Below are 17,199 nucleotides of genomic sequence, written 5' to 3' on the forward strand. Positions count from 1 at the left end.
GACGAGAGAGGGTCAAGACGGTCTTGGATGAGTGTTGGGTGATTTGTCCCGAGGCAACATCTGAGGTATGCAGGGGGTTATGGGATGAAAAGTGACCGAGTGGGAAGGGGGTGATTTTGAAAACGAATGGGAGTCTATGGGAAAAAAGGGATGAAAAAACGACAAAAAACAGAGAACGAGTGGGGGTACGGCTTAGCTGTATACAAGCAACCAGACCGGACGAGTTACAGTTGGTTTGGGGTCGATATCTCGAAAAATGTGGGAGGAGAAGCAGGACAAAATTTGGTGGAATAAGAAGAAGAAGAAGAAGAAGAATAAAACTATTGGATAACAATAGTTAGTTAGTTTAATTGCTTCGCATTGCAAGCATACTAATTAGGCCTACTTTTATAAAACCAAAGCACTTTTGTTATGGAAGAAGGGACATTCTAAAACGCTTAACGTGAAAAGGCTTAACTTGGCTTAATGTTCCAAAATAGCGTCCAAATAGCGACCATACTCCCAGGATGTCGGTTTTGATTTTTTGACTGGAGAAAGTGTTTCTGACAAGAGATAGCATTTGCTATATTTTTTAATGTTAAATCGCTGTTTCCTCAGAGCTAAAATTAGTTCGAATTTTTCCAATCTCGTGTTCTAATCGCACCGGTTTTAGCTGACGCGCTAAACAGCTAATCACACTGGTGTGAACGCCGTTGGTGCGCGAATGAGTACGTACTTCTGCTTAGGCAGAGGACATCAGTTGATCAGGCGGTCCTTCATTGTGGCCCAGGACAGATTCGCGTTCACACTGCTAAAAGAATGTGGCTGTATGCAGCCCAGACCATCTCCGATTGTGTTCCGAGCGATCGGATCTCAATGCCTATTAGGTGCATTCACACCTGTACTGTCCACTTGTGATCTGATCACCCAAGACGCATGCTAATGCCAAGTGTGTACAGGACCTTATAGGGTAGGGTTTCGCTTCCCTTCATTGTTTTGTTAGAGCTCATTAGTCTTATCTCATTATTTCACTGTTTCCTCCCTCTGCTCTCTATCACCTCATCTGTTTCCATCTGTAGGTGTAATTATTAATTTATCTGTTTTAAGTTGTCATGTTATCAGTTTGCAATTGCTATTGCTCTGTGATGCAAATTCTATGTCAATGTTACTGAGGGCATTCCACTTAAAATTTGATTGAGTTAAAGCTGGCTTTGTCCTACCTAACATCCAACATCTCAGCATACATCCCACAGCTAACACCAAAGTTGTCTATTTTAGTCTAGCAGTGATGGTGTAACAGAGGTAAATAAGCTAATGAATATTCACCAAAATTGCGGTTAATATATTTGTTTTGAAGTTTTACTTTGTTTTACGTGCGTAGGCGCACAGGCACTTTTATTTTGATTGCGCCACTTGGCTCTTCAGTTCAGCAAACTTCCGCTCACTAATTCCCTTCTGATGAACACAGAGGGCACACGGAGCTGACATTTACGATGCTGACTGCGCATATTTTTTGTTTTATCTTTGAACAGAGAGAGAGATTGCAAGCTGTATTGCTGGACTGCGCTAAACACGGACTCACAGCAAAACAGGGCTCTTTTGTTGTTATCTACACCAGTGTTTCTAAACCCTCTCCTGGAGGACCCCCTGCCCTGCATGTTTTAGATATCTCCCTGCTCCAACACAGCTGATTCAAATGATCAACTCATTATGAACTCCTGAAGCTGCTTAATAACAAACAAATCATTTGAATCAGCTGTGTTGGAGCTTGAACTGGAACTTCATGACTCAATCTTTGGACGGATAGCAGTGCTAAAGTACTTGAACAGTGAAAGCACAAGATTCAAGACTTTCGTTGCTAATTTCGTTGTTAATAGAACCGCAACAAGCTTGGAGCACTCTTAGACTTCACAGTGGAGATATGTCAATACCACTCTGAATCCCGCTGATCATGTCTCGAGAGGACAGACTGTTGAAGTATTCTTGCAATATGAAAGCTGGCTTTCAGGACCAGGTTTCTTGCTCTGTGCACAAGACCAGTGGCCCAAGAATCCAGATCCTGGAATGCTGCACATCGACGACCCAGAGGTCAAAAGAGTAGCTCAAGCGCATGTTATTCGCACAAGAGCCCAAAGATGCAACGGACCGGTTAATGATCCACTACTTATCTTGGACAAAGCTAAAACGTGCTGTTGCCTGGTTTCTGAAATTCTGGTTTCAAGATGGACAAGCTTCAGAAGCTTGTCCATCTTGATTGCAACTGTGGCCGCTGTCAGTTCCATTCTTGGTATGGTTGGAGACTTCAAGGGTGCGATCCTTGCCTTTGCCATCATCAGGGTGGATTGAGCTTCACCAATTGCATTGCGCAACAGTAGGTAGCTTGTTGTTCCATAGGCGTCTTCACTCGCGTCAGCGAAGTGATGTAGGTATGCAAAGACTGGTGTGTGGTGCCTATCCTCCGGGTTTGGGCCAGAGGGACCAAGGGCCTTCCTCCACACTTCGGTGCCTTCTGAAAATAAATAAAAGTTCTTACAGAGTCTGATGTAATTAAGGTTTTGGTTTATTGCATATGGTGATTAGTCAAATACAGCAAACCGGGTTGGTCCGCGGAGCAACAGATAACAATGCATTCGCAAGCATATCCCCAAGCATTCTGCCCTCCCCTCAACCTGCATCCATCCTTTATGCCTTTTTCTGACTCCTCCTATCTCAGACCCCAACTTCCAACTCCTCCCAGGCTCCTCCTTCAAGATCACCCATCTTCCATTTAATACACCATTATTTAATTTTTAAGCTGTTACATTTACTGTGCCTAGAAAATCCCATAAACACCATAGTCATCAATTGTATATTATTTTTAAACATAACACTTCTGAAATTTCCCATTAATCCCACTCCATGCCTATATGATTTTTAAACATAATTAAATAATACAGAGTTCATTTTATTTTTAAGCATATATGCCTGGAATATCACCATCATTTTATTATTTAAACGTGGGCCTGGAAAAGGTTAAATAACTCAGTTAGCCAGACAGCAGACTGTAAGAAGGGACACAGATATCTATGTGCCATAAGCTACAAGGTTAGGCCTTAAAACAAAGGGTTAATGTAAGAACTAGGCCCTGTCTGGACACGGCCCAGGAGATGGGCCACGGGAACAAGACAAAGAAGAACTAAACCCTGCGAAGGGGGACCGTTAGCTCAGCACTACTATGATGGGCAACTATGACAAATTGCAGTAAATCCACATACAGTTTGCAAGCATTTGTTAGTAGATGTCAGCTAAGCCAATGCAGGCAATCAGATGTTATTTTCTAGCTGTATGACTCATAAAAGAAAATATAAATCTAAAATGGGATGCATATGTTAAAAGGGGCAAAAACAGGCTGACATGCTGTAGGGGCATGTCAGGGGGAGGAGATACAATGAGTCAGAGGAAGAAGATACAATAAGCGTGACTGTAAAACAATAGGAGAAAGTGGCATGACTATGAAACCAGACAAAAGGATACAATAAGCGTAGACTATGAACCAATAGGAGAAGTGAAGGGAGAGAAGATACAATAAGTGTAGACTATGAACCAATAGAAGTGAAGGGAGAGAAGATACAATAAGCGTAGACTATGAACCAATAGGAGAAGTGAAGGGAGAGGAGATACAATAATCATAGACCATGAATCAATAGGAGTGAAGGGAGAGAAGATACAATAAGCGTAGACTATGAACCAATAGAAGTGAAGGGAGAGAAGATACAATAAGCGTAGACTAGGAACCAATAGGAGAGGATGGCATGACTATGGAACAACAACATAGCGCACAAAGGTTCTGGGGTGACATCCAAGGAGGGGCAATGCTGAAGGCAGTGTTCCTTCTTCAAGGTTGCATATCCTGACATCAACTGTCCTGCAATAGCTTTCAAATACTTATAACCTAGAATAACCTTACCCAACCTCACCCAAACCCATAATCACACAGAATCACAGCATATTAATAACAGTACTTAATGCTTTTCCAATAGCGGCACTTTAATCAATACTATCATTAAATGCTTATTAATTGTAGTGCTTATGTAGTAAATCAACAATATGATGTAATGCTTAATAAGTAATAGTACTTAATATAATGCCTTTCATTAATAACAGTGCTTTAGTGCATACTAGTGCTTTAGGCCTCACATAAGGCCTCACATTCTCCACCACAGGTGCATCAAACTGCTTTGTCTTGATGCACCTGTCAACTACAAAATTCTCAAGATGTTGCAGACCTGAGAGACCACCTTTTCCAGCTCTTAACGACATTGTCTGGCAGGTCTTCCTCCCAACCATACTTCTGCCGGCGTAAATCTTGCAGGATTCTTTTGGCGGGCAGTACTACTGGAGCAAGAAAGCCCAATGGGTCAAAGATGGAACTGACGAGGGAAAACAGACTTCTCCTAGTGTGTGGTCGATCTTTGAGGTTAATCTTGAACTTGAACGAATCTGATTCGGCACACCACTGGATTCCCAATGCTCTCCCCATCGGCAAGTTGCCTTCATCCAAGTCCAGATCTTGAAACCCTTGCGCCCTTTCCTCTTTGGAAATTGAGTTGAGCAACTTCCGGCTGTTGCTTGACCATTTTTTAGTCGAAATTCACCTTTTGCTGACATGCTTCTCAAGTCAGCACAAAGGGTGATTGCTGTGTCTTCATCAGTAGTTAACGTAAGACAGCCGTCTACATAAAAATTCTTTTTGATCAAACTCATCTGTTGCACATTTCTGAAGCACAAAAGTTGCAACACTTGGCAATGATGTTGCCCCAAAAATGTGGACCAACATCTTGTGTTCAACAAGCTCCTGCTTGTTCCCATCAGGCCACCAGAGAAACCTAAAGAGGTCCGTGTCTTCATTGCTGACTCTGACCTGGTGGAACATGGCTTCCACGTCAGCCATAACCACCACGGTCTCTTGTCGGAACCTCACAAGGACCCCCACTAGCGAGCTTGTTAGGTCTGGTCCTTGCAGGAGCTGTTGGTTCAGCGACATTCCTTGAAAGCTTGCTCCGCAGTCAAAGACAACATGCAGCTTTTGCTTGACTGGGTGACTGACTCCGTGGTGAGGCAGATACCATGTTCGTCTCTCAGTTGCCTCGCGTTCAGCACTGTCGAGCTTCACCGCATAGCCTTTCTTGAGGATGTCATCCATGAATGCAACATATTCTGCATAAACTTGACATCTCTAGAGAATCTTTTTCATAAGTTCAGTGCACGTTGCTCGGTGACTGATCTGTTGTTTGGCATACACAATGACTTGTTCCTCACCGGAAGGCAAACACTATAATGACCATCCACAAGTTTTGAGGTTTGGGACACCATGTTAATAAACTGGTGATCATCCTTGGACATTTCGATGTCCTCATTTTGTCCAGTATCAGGAGAGTCCTGCTTGAACTGCAGTTGCCATAGCTCTTCTAGCTTGGCTACTGAGATTCTATTTGCAGTGACTTCTGTCAATTTGTTTGTGTCTATTATATCACTTCCACCTCTGAGTGGTCCATTTAACGTCCAGCCTAACATTGTGCTCATGGCGTATGGTCCACTGTCCATGCTGCTGACCACTTGCAGTGGCTCCATCACCTTAGGAATGTTTGCTCCTATGAGTAATCCAAACTCTGCTTGGATAGTGGGAAGTCTCACCTCCTTTAAGTGAGGCCAACTGTTAGCATCCTCTTAGCGGGGGATATTATCTTTGGTTACAGGGATGGTTTTCTGTGAAAACACCTCTGGAAGCTTGATAAACTGGTTGCCGTCCAGGCTACTGATTTCCAGTCCAGTCACAATGCAAGTGTTCACAACAGATTCATTTCCCATTGTTTGCAACAAGATGCTTGTATTGCGTCCATTCATGCTAAGTTGCTTTATCAGTGACTCTGTAGCGAAAGTAGCTGTGCTACCTGGATCCAAAAATGCATACGTTGTCACTACCTTGGTTCCCTTTTGTGCCTTGACGCACACTGGAATGATTGAAAGAGCACAATCTTCCTTACCAGCCCCAGTGATGCCGAAAGTTTCCGTCATTCGTACAAGGACACTTGATACGGATTGTTGTTCACAACTTTCTTTTGCTGTCTCTTCTCTCGAGTCTTTAGTGTTCAGGTGCAGCAGTGTGGGATGCAGTTGAGAGCATTCTTGACATTGAACTTTCTCTTTGTAGCTGCTACTCATGTGACTGTGTTTCAAACTGTGTTGCTCTCCTTTGCAATAAACTTGCTGTTTGCATCCACTGAGACAGTTTGTGTTTTTGGTGTTGCATCCACTGAGACAGTTTGTGTTTTTGGTGTTGCTTGTTTGACATTTTCTGCCTTGACTTTGTTTTCGGTTCTAGGAGGAACAACAGCTGTTGTGAATACTTTCTTTGGTTTGAGTGTCTCTGCATACTGTGGTTTTGTTTTCTGTTGGACTGGGCCTCCTGTGCTTGTGGTGGTTTCTTTTATGTTTCCATAGATTGGGTGTAATATATGCCGAACTTGCTTGTTGACAAAATTGACAAAGTCCTTGAACCTCGCTCTTTTCTTTGTTTTCTCTTGTAAGTTGCAGGCAAACTTTCTCCAAGTTTCTTTGAGTTTGTATGGAAGCTTGTTAGCCAGTGCCTTTATGTTAACTGTGTTGTCCAAGTCTTCCATGTAGTTAATGTCTGTCATTGTGTTGGAGCAGCCTGTGAGAAATAATGTGAAGGACTGTAGTGTAGCGCCATCTTCTGGCTTGATTGTCTTAATCCAAAGCCGCCTTTATGTAGGCTTCTGCTATCTTGTACTCATCGCCAAAAAACTCTTTTAGCATTTGTTTTGCTTGAACATAACCTGCTGAAGGTTCTGTGTGAATGCAGCTCTTAACCAATTCATGTGGCTGTCCACTTGTATATTGTAGCAAGAATTGCAGGCGATCACGATTGTCATTAGTGCGGTATTCAACTCCATGTGCAACAGATTCAAGCGGGTCACCCTTGAATGTTGAAATTGTGAGATCAGGAAGTAATGATGCTTTGTGATTCTTCATAAGGTACTCGGAGACGTTGGCTTGCTGAGAGATGGCCTTGCATAGACTGTCAAGCACTGGTCCATCACTGAATTCCATGTTCGGCACAGGCGAGGCTCTAGGAGGCATTGCTGGCTGAATGTTGTGTTTAACACTGGGTGTAGGTGAGGTATGCTGTGGTAATGGTTGAAAGGTAGCATTGGCCTATGTTTCACCAACCCGTTCTTCAACTTTAACGATGTTCAAGTCCACTGTGTATTCATATTTTTGGAAAACTTCCATTTTTTGTGTCCGACTCAGCAAGAGCAGTCTGCATTGCATACATCTCATTCCTAGCCTTTATTGCGGCTTCTATTCTTTTTTGCTCAACCTCAAACTCCACCTCTCGCAGTTTTTCTCGAGCCTCCCTGAATTTTTTTGTGCATGCCAATCTGCTTCTTCCTCTTCTATGGCTAAATTCTGACTTAAAGCTGCAGCCTTCGCCTTTAATGATGTGTGTTCCATCTCTGCCTTTATTCTGATTGAGGAAGATGATGACAACGTGCTTCCACATTGTGATCCGGGTCTACTTTTAGAGGAGGATTTTGATGATGTGGACCTACTATCTGTGGGCATTACTCATCTATCACACTCATCAGCCTGCTCAGAGCATTTCAATGTCCTCTTTCATCCATTCCTTGCATTTCCAGAAGAAATAATTTATTGATTTATTTTTAGGATCAAACCAATTATTTTGATTATCCAAAAATTCGTCCTCAGCCATAAATCGTCGCAAACCAGAATTTAGGTCGGAAAATTCTTGATGCAAACAATTAAAGTCAACACACAATTTATTTTTAACAATGTCGACATTTGCATCCTCTTCCATTAATTGCTCAATTTGCTTTACCGTGCTAGTTAGCTGGGATAGCTGAAATACAGATTGCTGCTGGCATTTGCTTGGGCATGGTCAGAGTATCTCCTGACTCAAAATCCAATGCGGCACAGCCATCTTCACCTCAAACTCATCCCCACAGCCACTTCAGTCCTTCTTGCCCCCCCTTCCCCCAGAGTGCCCCCTGTTGGTAGACTAGTATAAGGGAGCCCTTGGCTGTCAGCAGGATGGTGTGGCAGGACAGTGGGAGCAGGTTCATGTTCCTTGGTATGTTGTGGCCCTGCGTGGTGAGGAGGAGGGGGGTAACCGGGGAGGCATCTAAAGGGAACCGTCCTCCAGCCTTTTGGCTTGTTACTTTGGGCTAGTAACTGTAAGTCATGGAAGAGCCAGCAAAAGTCAGCCTGTATGGGATGCTCTCAGGCCCCCTCTCCCACACCACATCCTGGAAGAAAGTGAGGTCACAGTTGGTGCTGTGGAGAAGCTGACAGAACACTCGACTGCATCTCAGATTCTGAGGGCAGTTAAAATTCACCAAGAAGTTTGGGCTGAGGAGAGGATACATTTTTGTTTGTTTCTGTTACAGAGAATCAAGTTAAACATGAAAAAGAAATATGAATAATAAGAATGAGCTTCTTGCAATTATCTGGACATGAGCACAAACTGCATGGCATTGTGAATACAAAGGTGACTGTTGAAGTGAAGTCTGTTTAAAATGCATTAAGATTAGGAGCGTTATGCAAACAGGTTAAATTTGTAGCTATAAAGGTTAACTTGCTAATCAAGGAAGCTATGAAGATCTACAGTATTGCTGATGTTATAATGACATAGAGAAATGATTGTATGTAATGGATATTGTGAGGCATTTTTAGTCAGTCATACTTCCTATTCTTTCACAAAATATTTCATACCGACAGACCTTGTTTGAAGTTCGAAGTTTCTCAACTGGAGTCAGAGAAAGATTCAATGTTGATGGTGTTGCCATGCCAACAGCACTGCGCCTCCTCCTCAGCATTATTCTCACTTGTGGCAGCCTTTGCTGTCAACTGTTGGTGTTCGGATTGAGGTTTGCTAGTTGCATTTTTATTCACATTACCATTTCAATCTATTGTATTTCTTATTAACTCCCACACTGTCATTGTGTCATAACTTAAAAGGAAATCAGTACAGTTGCCTGTATTGTAAAAATGCAAGTGAACATGTTGCAAAGCAAATCATACCAAAAGGGAATGCTAAAAACTAAAGTTAATGACTACTAATGTATAGTGGCAGGATTTTACTTTTCTAAATATCTAGTGGACTCACCAAGAGTTGAGAAAACAATATTTGAAAACACTATCATTCTGAAAAGTACAAATTCACTTTAAAAGAGCTACCTGAGAGGTTTCTTGGTAATCTATGAGATAAGAAAAAGGACAAAACACAGCCTAACCGTACCTTTAAATAAAATTTTATTTGATACATTTTATAACAGTCACTGCCATTTATTGAACAGCACAATTACTGTTTCGGTGAAGCAGACCACCCTTCCTGGCGACACACCTATGTCTTCCCCTTACGTTTAAACAATGTCTCCCAGAAGACTAGAGGCGAGTACAAACTTTCAGGCATGCTAGTTGAACTTCACTCTTGCAGTGACTAATTGTTGGGAAAAAAGGCTGGCCAATAAATACACCAACGTCACAGATTTATTGGTTATGCCAGCTAGCTATGTATTTGCGTGTTTATACTACATCTGTGTGAATCTCTTACAAATAAAAGCAATATGAATCGTTCAACGTGCCTAATTTTGAAGGACAACAACAGAATGCAGGATTTCCCAAAAACTGAGGGCTGTCCCACTGCTGTTTTTCAGCACCTTCCAATATACTAGGAAATGAGCATCCTTGACTAAGCTTCACATGAGCATTTCTTGCAGTTTAAATTGGAAAAAGGCATTACTAATGTCTGAATTATTTTCAAAGCCTATTGTCAACATTTCCTCTGTGGAAATGGTGCTGTTGAGGGCAGTATTTTCTTCCCCATCAGTGCTGTGCGGCTTCACAGACTGGGAGCTGATTTGTTTGTCTGATTCTTCAGAGATGCTTCACCTCAAAGTCTCAAAACAGTAATAAGCACATGCCTGCATTACAAGGGAACTGTACAGTGCATTGGACAAGTTACTGAATTTTAGCACCAAAATACTCATTCTATATTAAAAATCCCTTAACAGATTAAATGACAGTTAATTAAGGACTGGACAAAGGAAATGTGGAGTTATGACTGTGATAAGTAAATCAGTCCTTCATTTACCTACAATGAAAACATTTCCTCAATTCCTTCCTATTTACCCATATTTCCCAGTACAGCATTGAGACACCTTTACAAATAATTGACTTCTGCTATTCACAACAGCTGATAATAGAAATGACAAGGAAATAGCATATTAGACATGTTAAACAACTGTATCTATCCACCAAAAGACATAACCACATTAAAGAGACCATTAGTGGCTGAGTCAAAATTGGATGTCACAGAGATAAAATGTCACAATGAAAGATGGGAGTTTAGTTAACTCACAAATGGAACTTCTTTTAATCAAAGTACCATTGTCACTATAAATGCTGAGTAAAATCAAATAACTATGAACAGATCATCACTGGCCTGGTTTTTAAATAGTTAATGAGTACAATACTCCTATTTGGGCATGCAGATTAATCTCTTTCAGTGATATTTAATGGATAAGACTTTCTAATTATTATGGCATATAGACAGTTCTATTAATGTGGTTTATAGAGAGAGAGAGAGAGCATGGCATTACTCCCTCCCACGCACAGGTACTTTTTAACTACCAACAGTGTCTCATTGCTTCCCATGTACCACAGCCTGACTTTGATTGCTACGTTGGATTCTGGAGTTCCCATGAAAATGTATTTCTTCAACTATTGAGAGGAAGCAGTTTACATACAGATGAACTGATAATGAGGCTAACATTGGTGAAAAGGTTTGGAGTGTGCTGCTTTCTTCATTTTCTTGCTTTCTTGCTTTTCTTCATTTCATAACCATATGATTTCATAACCATAACCACCTATCTGTGGCATGTCTGTGTAGTTCCTCAGCATTCTAAATTTTGAGCACACCTCTGACTGTGACCTCCCACAGATGACACGTCAGTCCCCAGAAGGATTGGGAGAGGAGTCAGCATGTCCTAGCAGTCCTCTGGATTCTGCTGCTGAGCTTCCTAAATACAGCCGTGCTGCATAGATCAGCTAAAAAACAAAAAAAGAAAAAGAAAAACATCTGAAGCACCGATCTGGCATACAAAGCATTCTGGGCTTTAAGGGCATTTTTTTCAGGAGCAAGCATTTGGACCCACCAGCGGACAACCGCTCTGATTGATTGGTGCTGATGGCAAAATGGTCTGCATAGATTGACTGAAACCCCTCACCGATCTATTGCACTGAAGAACTAATGAATATAAAAGATGCAGGATTCATATGAGGGTCACAGATACAGTTGACCTGACTGACTGCAGCCCCTGCGATGCAGGGATTATGTGTTTTTTAAATCCAGGCTGCTGCTGAAGCACAGCTATGATGTGTTAGCGCACATACACGTCTCAGTCCCAATTAGTCCCAATGTAAAGATTTAAGGAGAAAATGAAGAATGTTAGATGCTAAATAAAAGTAATACAAACAGAAAATGTCTAAATATGTCCCTTATGGTACAGCCTTACTGAGAGATGAACAGTCTCTTGAATCTTAAAAATAAAATCTGATAATGAGTGAATAAGGCATTGTCTTGCATTCTGTTGGGATACGGGACCCCTTGAAGCTGACTCACCATGATCCCCTTTAATGCCATGCCACATGATAGGAACTAAAACATATGACTCTTACAAAATACATAAACAATTAGAACACATAACAATTAGAACAAAGACATGTATCTGTTGCTCACTTCTGGTTTAAGTGTATCGATTCTAGTCTATTTGTTTAACATTGACAAAAAGGCAAAACAGAAATTGACATTTCTTAAGGCATTTTACTCATAAAAAGAAACATATACCAAAAAAACTTCACTTAATGACCCTTATTTGATTTTCCTCTTTTGGTATGTTTGTAAAGAAATATTTGTTCATATTGTACTTAGGGAGTATTACAGTCTCAGAACACATTTATCAGAGTTGAAGATGAACTCAGTATAAAACACTGAAAGAGAAGGAAAGATATTTTTTACCCATAACATCTGCAGTGGACATACCCTCACATTTATGAATTTATCTTTCACAGAGCCCCCATGATTCATGTTTCATAAAGAAGTGGTACATGATTCATGTAAAATCTGTTTGACAGGTTTGTTCGTAAAACACACAACACCCTTCCATAGTTTACTGCATCATGGGTGGGATATTCTCCTGATTGCGACAACAAATGCAAATGATCTGAGCATCTTCGAGCTGTAACTGGGGTATAGGAGGTCCATGCTGGGTTTCTACGAGTCTTAACTCGTATAAAACCTTCAACTTGAGGTCAAGCTTCCTTTTTAATGTAATTCACAGTTTTCACAAGATTCACAAATAACAATTTTGAGAGTCAAATATTTTTACTTGAACCCTACATGAGTAATTCTGTCAAACCCAATGACTACCATCTATATGGTGTGCAGATTTCAGGTGATTATAATTCAGTATGGGACAAATTGACTCTCCTAACAAATACGCCAGCAGATATGAGAATTGGCATCCATCTATTTCCAGCTCCACAGCAGACATTACTAAATTCATCCAATGGTGGGGTGTCACTGTACAGTCACTCTGAACCACCTATTGTCTATATCTAGCAGTCTACCAAGAGGTGGATGAGAAGACCAGAGGACCAGGCAGTGACCACAAAACTCAGATAAACACTGGGCCAATTTTGTAGTATAGTAGTATTTTGGATTTGCAGCACTATCTGGGAATTTTAGGCAGGATCTGACAGTTCTGTTACATCTGAAATTACACTCAAGGTCTGAAGAGGTTCGTTGGATACCACGGCTGAAAATCAAGGCTTCTGTACAGTTGTTATAATGTAACATTTGACAAATTGAGGGTGTGGTCCCAGACAGAGACATTAGGCAGGAGAGCAATCTCTTTTGCCACAGCTTTCTATACAATTTTCTTCTTTCTGACAAAAGCACCTTCTAATGAAATGAGCTTGAGAATGTGTTGTTGCTGCTCTTGTGTAGAAGCCCTTGTGAACAGGAGCCCACCACACAGATATAAGCAGTGTTCAAATGAAGAATGAACAAATGGTACAATCGACTGGAGTGGATTCTGGGCGTCTTAGTAGACCGGCCTGACAGTGCTGTCCCAGACCAAGCACAGAGTCTGAGCGCGGGTGGGGGGGGTTCAGAGTGATGTCTCCAGACAGCAGGACCCCCGTCGGATGTAGTAGCGTCGCACCTCTGTGGAGTCCCCGCAGCCCTCCGGCCGGTGCACAATCAGCACAGGGAAGAAGCGGGCATCATGGTAGGTGGGCGGGCTGTCGCTCAGGGCAAGCTGGCTGGAGTAGGAGCGGCAGCACGGCTCGTCCAGGCAGCAGCGCTCCGTCAGCGTGCTGCTCTGGCTCCGCCACAGCCCCACAGTGTGCCGCGAGCCATACATGCGGCACAGCGAGAAGTGAGACGTGTCTAGCGACAGCCGCGAGTGGAAAGCATGCCGGGAGAAGATAGAGGAGCAGCTGGAGCTGGTGGCTGCCCTGCCGTGCCCGTCCTGCAGCTGGCAGCAGTGCTCACAGTCCTGGACCAGCGCTCCATAGCTCCGTTCCCTGCTGCCATTCTGCAGGAAACCGTCAGACGAGCGAGTCTCCCCTGAGCCCGAGCCACCCAGGGTCATCAGCATGGCCTCCGAGTAGCTGGGGATCAGCTGGCGGTTGGAGCGGATATGCCACTCCAGCTCTGTGCTGTCCACAGTCTCTGCTCTTGGGAGGCCATAAGCACCGCTCCGGAGGGGGGCGTCATCCCCAGAGGGGGAGGGGCTGCTGTTGCTGTAATCCAGCCCAAAGAGCTTCTCCACATGGTAGTGCACGTAGGCTGTGCGGTACTCCATGAGCACGCGCAAGGGCCAGGACAGCATGAGTAGAGCTGCCAGCCAGAAGGCCACCTGGGAGGCATACCAGGGCAGCCTGTCGGGGTCCACATAGGCAATTAGGTGCTCCTTGAAGTCCACGTTTTTCAGCTGCATCCCCTCCCGTGCCTCCATGTAGTCGTCCAACCCCTCGATCTCTGAGAAGAAGCGGGCACGTTGGTTGAGGTAGGCATTCTCTGGCCCCGCCCCAGCGAAGCTGAAGCACTTAGTGAAGCGCAGCCTAGTAGCGGGGTGGCCCTCCAGACCCCGCAGGGCCCGCGAGACATCCCGCACGCCGCAGCGGCCATAGTCAAACTCCCCCTCGGCCACGTGTGTGTTGACACGCTCATGGTAGACCTGCGTGGTGGTGTAAGCATCACCATTGCGGTAACGCGTGACCTGCCGCGTGCGGCGAACAAAGTGGTAGCTGATGGCCTTCCACCAGACGCAGGGGCGTGCCTGCCGCATGCGCAGCACGCGCTCATACACGCTGTCCACGTTGGCTTTGCACTGTAGCTCACTGCGGGCACGGCAGTGCCAGCACTCCACCAGGTAGACAGCATACAGCATGAGCAGGAAGGCCAGGGGGATGTAGACGTAGCCGTCCGAGCATGGGCTGTCGTGGTAGATCATGGAGCGCCCGTCCCCACCGCCCCCCCGCAGGGAGGAGATGGAGGCTGTAAGGGAGGAGGTGGCAGAGGAGTCGAAGCTCAGCTTGGTGACGCGGGTCAGCTGGCACCAGGCCAAAGCACCGAGGCAGCCATACATGAGCAGCGAAAGCAGCAGGCAGCGCCAGTGGGACTCACGCCACATGGAGGCACTCAGGGACTGCTTCACCGGCCGCTGCTGCAGACACAGAGCAAGAGTAGGGGGTTTCAGAGGGCATGCGCCCAAGCAATTCCCAATTGATTTCTGCAAATAACCAGTGATGACATTAACACAAACCAACATGGGGGATTCAGGACTGGTTTAATCAACCCTGTAAAACAGACAGCACTGCAATGTGTATATATATATATATTTATATATATATATGTACGTGTGTGTGCTTGTGTGTGTGTTTGCATGATAAACTATCCAACTGTATTGGAAAAACATTTTAATGCCCACTCTTGTAAAAAGCTTAAATGAACATAAAACCTCAGCGCAGCAGAGAGAAATGTACTAGAGACACAGTGTAGTACAGTAGATGAGGCCAGATATGCACAGCAGTTTCTCAATTCCAGTTTAATTACTTATATCCAGGCCTAAACCCCCTACTTAACTCCCCACTCCATTAATTAGCCTCAAAGAACAACCTGGAATGAATGGAAACGCCTGTGTTCACTAAGCTCACAATGAGCAAATTCAGACAATTAACTGCAAATGCCTACTTTTTTGTAAGTTTTGCCAGAACTGTCAAAGTAATTGTACATAACAATAAAAACAATAAACAAATTTGCCCAGGATAAAGGTAAAATACCGAATCACACAAATGTATCCCCTTCTATTGCAACACATGGCAGTCTGTTTATTTTAATTATCCCAGTATCCACCTGGGGATTTGAGACTACAACCCATGACTCAGAAACATCAGCTCCATCCCAGAGCCCTGTGCAGACCAAGACCTCTTCCCTGTTCCCTTCCCTCTTTCTCATCTCCCTCAGTAGATCTGCACACACACTACAACATCCCTGACCAGGCTGGGACACTCTGAAAATGGACACAGTTGCAGATCCCACTGCAAACAAATCACTTCTCTTCAGAGGCATCTTTCCCGAGCTGTTCTAGGTTCACTTTCATAATGACTTCACAGTTCTGGATCAATAAATGCAGCATGGCGTTCACCAGATTACAGTAATTGGTTTTCCCTGCCTCTCTTGCCTGGGGGAGTGTACACTATCCTTGTGAGCAAACAAAAACAGATCCCCAAATCATCTGGCCTCTGTCCCCCAAACATGATGATGAGGAGACTGGAGCCTGGGAGAAAGTATAAAGGTGCTGAGACTGAAACACTGCGGCACATCAGGAGCATGCAGGTGACACCCACTGTAGAGGAGCTTGCACCTGCAGCTTGCAAGGCAGAACAGTGTGTTTCTCATTCATGTATGTAGTTTAGAGTTCAGGTGGAATAAAAAAACACCTATTTTGTTTCATTATTTGCAGAACTTGCCCTTAAACTAGCAGACATGAACAATTAAACAGATCTATTAAAAAAGCTGGAAGAGGAATATTCCGCCCTCCAGGCAGTTGGTATTAAATTTTGGTTTGCCTTAGCACTGCCTACTGGTTAAATGTGGTATTGCAGTAGTATGAACAGGAAACAGGAAGTAGACCACATTTTTCAGTTGGAAGGGAGAGCTCAGCAGATTAACATAGTGTTCTAACATCTGATGTAATCCTTTGATTTGCCCCATCGTAAGCATTGCCTGTGAGTAATCTTTACTGTTTGCAAGGTTATCTTTCAGTGTTGAAGAATATTCGTCATCAATGGGATGTTTTAATGTTTGTATTAGATTAGTGCTAGATACTAGCTGATGGGTGCCCTTACTACACAACGTGTTCAGTACATCATGCCTTGGTGGCATACAGTCAGTGTTAGGCAAGCTACTTGGAAAGTGTAGCGACCTAAGCTACCAAGTTACTCTAGATGAAAAGAAGCTTCACTACACTGAAGCTACCCCCAGAGAAATGTAGCAAGCTAAGCTACACCAACACGGCAAAAGTAGTTTACTACATCAGAAGCTACTTTTTTAATTTATTTTTTTAAAATTGAACCAACTTCATGCCAAGTCAATGCTATCTCAGTGATCAATGTAACTGTCAGTCAAACAGATACGCAGGTAAAAAAAAATGTTAAGTTCAATTGTTTATTAAACAATAACCGGTGATCGTTACTCTCACTGCTCCAAAACCAATTTGGCAACAAAAAACAAAACAAAAAAAAGTACTCCACATAGTACAAAAAAGTGTCAAGTTCAGTTAAACACATGTATTTGTCAAGGTACAGCCTCTCCGTCCTCAGCGTTACAGGTTCCCTCTGCCATATTTCCAAGTAAACTCAAGCTCATATGTCTGTTAGGGATGTGCATCTCTATCACTGAAGCCGATGCGATACACATCTCGATGCATTGCCAATGATCCGATACATTAAAAATACATATCAAGCAACTTCTAATGCCATATGATACGATTCGCTCTATTGCGATGCAGTGCGATTCCACCCGATTTGATTCAACACAATGCAATTCAATGCGATATGATGCGATGC

The 17,199-nt window shown here is 43.3% G+C and overlaps 1 protein-coding gene across 1 annotated transcript in view; it reads right to left on the bottom strand.

Annotated features, from left to right (window-relative positions):
* Positions 1-13,156: 13,156 nt before the first annotated feature.
* LOC118787240 (transmembrane protein 151B) overlaps positions 13,157-17,199 on the bottom strand; it is a 29,334-nt gene continuing 25,291 nt past the window's right edge. Inside the window, exon 2 of the mRNA XM_036542730.1 lies at positions 13,157-14,795. Coding sequence (XP_036398623.1) covers positions 13,233-14,795 — 1,563 coding nt within the window. The 3' untranslated portion in view covers positions 13,157-13,232. The remainder of the gene's footprint in view (positions 14,796-17,199) is intronic.

The sequence above is a fragment of the Megalops cyprinoides genome, chromosome 12 (genome assembly GCF_013368585.1).
Source record: "Megalops cyprinoides isolate fMegCyp1 chromosome 12, fMegCyp1.pri, whole genome shotgun sequence".
Taxonomy (NCBI): domain Eukaryota; kingdom Metazoa; phylum Chordata; class Actinopteri; order Elopiformes; family Megalopidae; genus Megalops; species Megalops cyprinoides.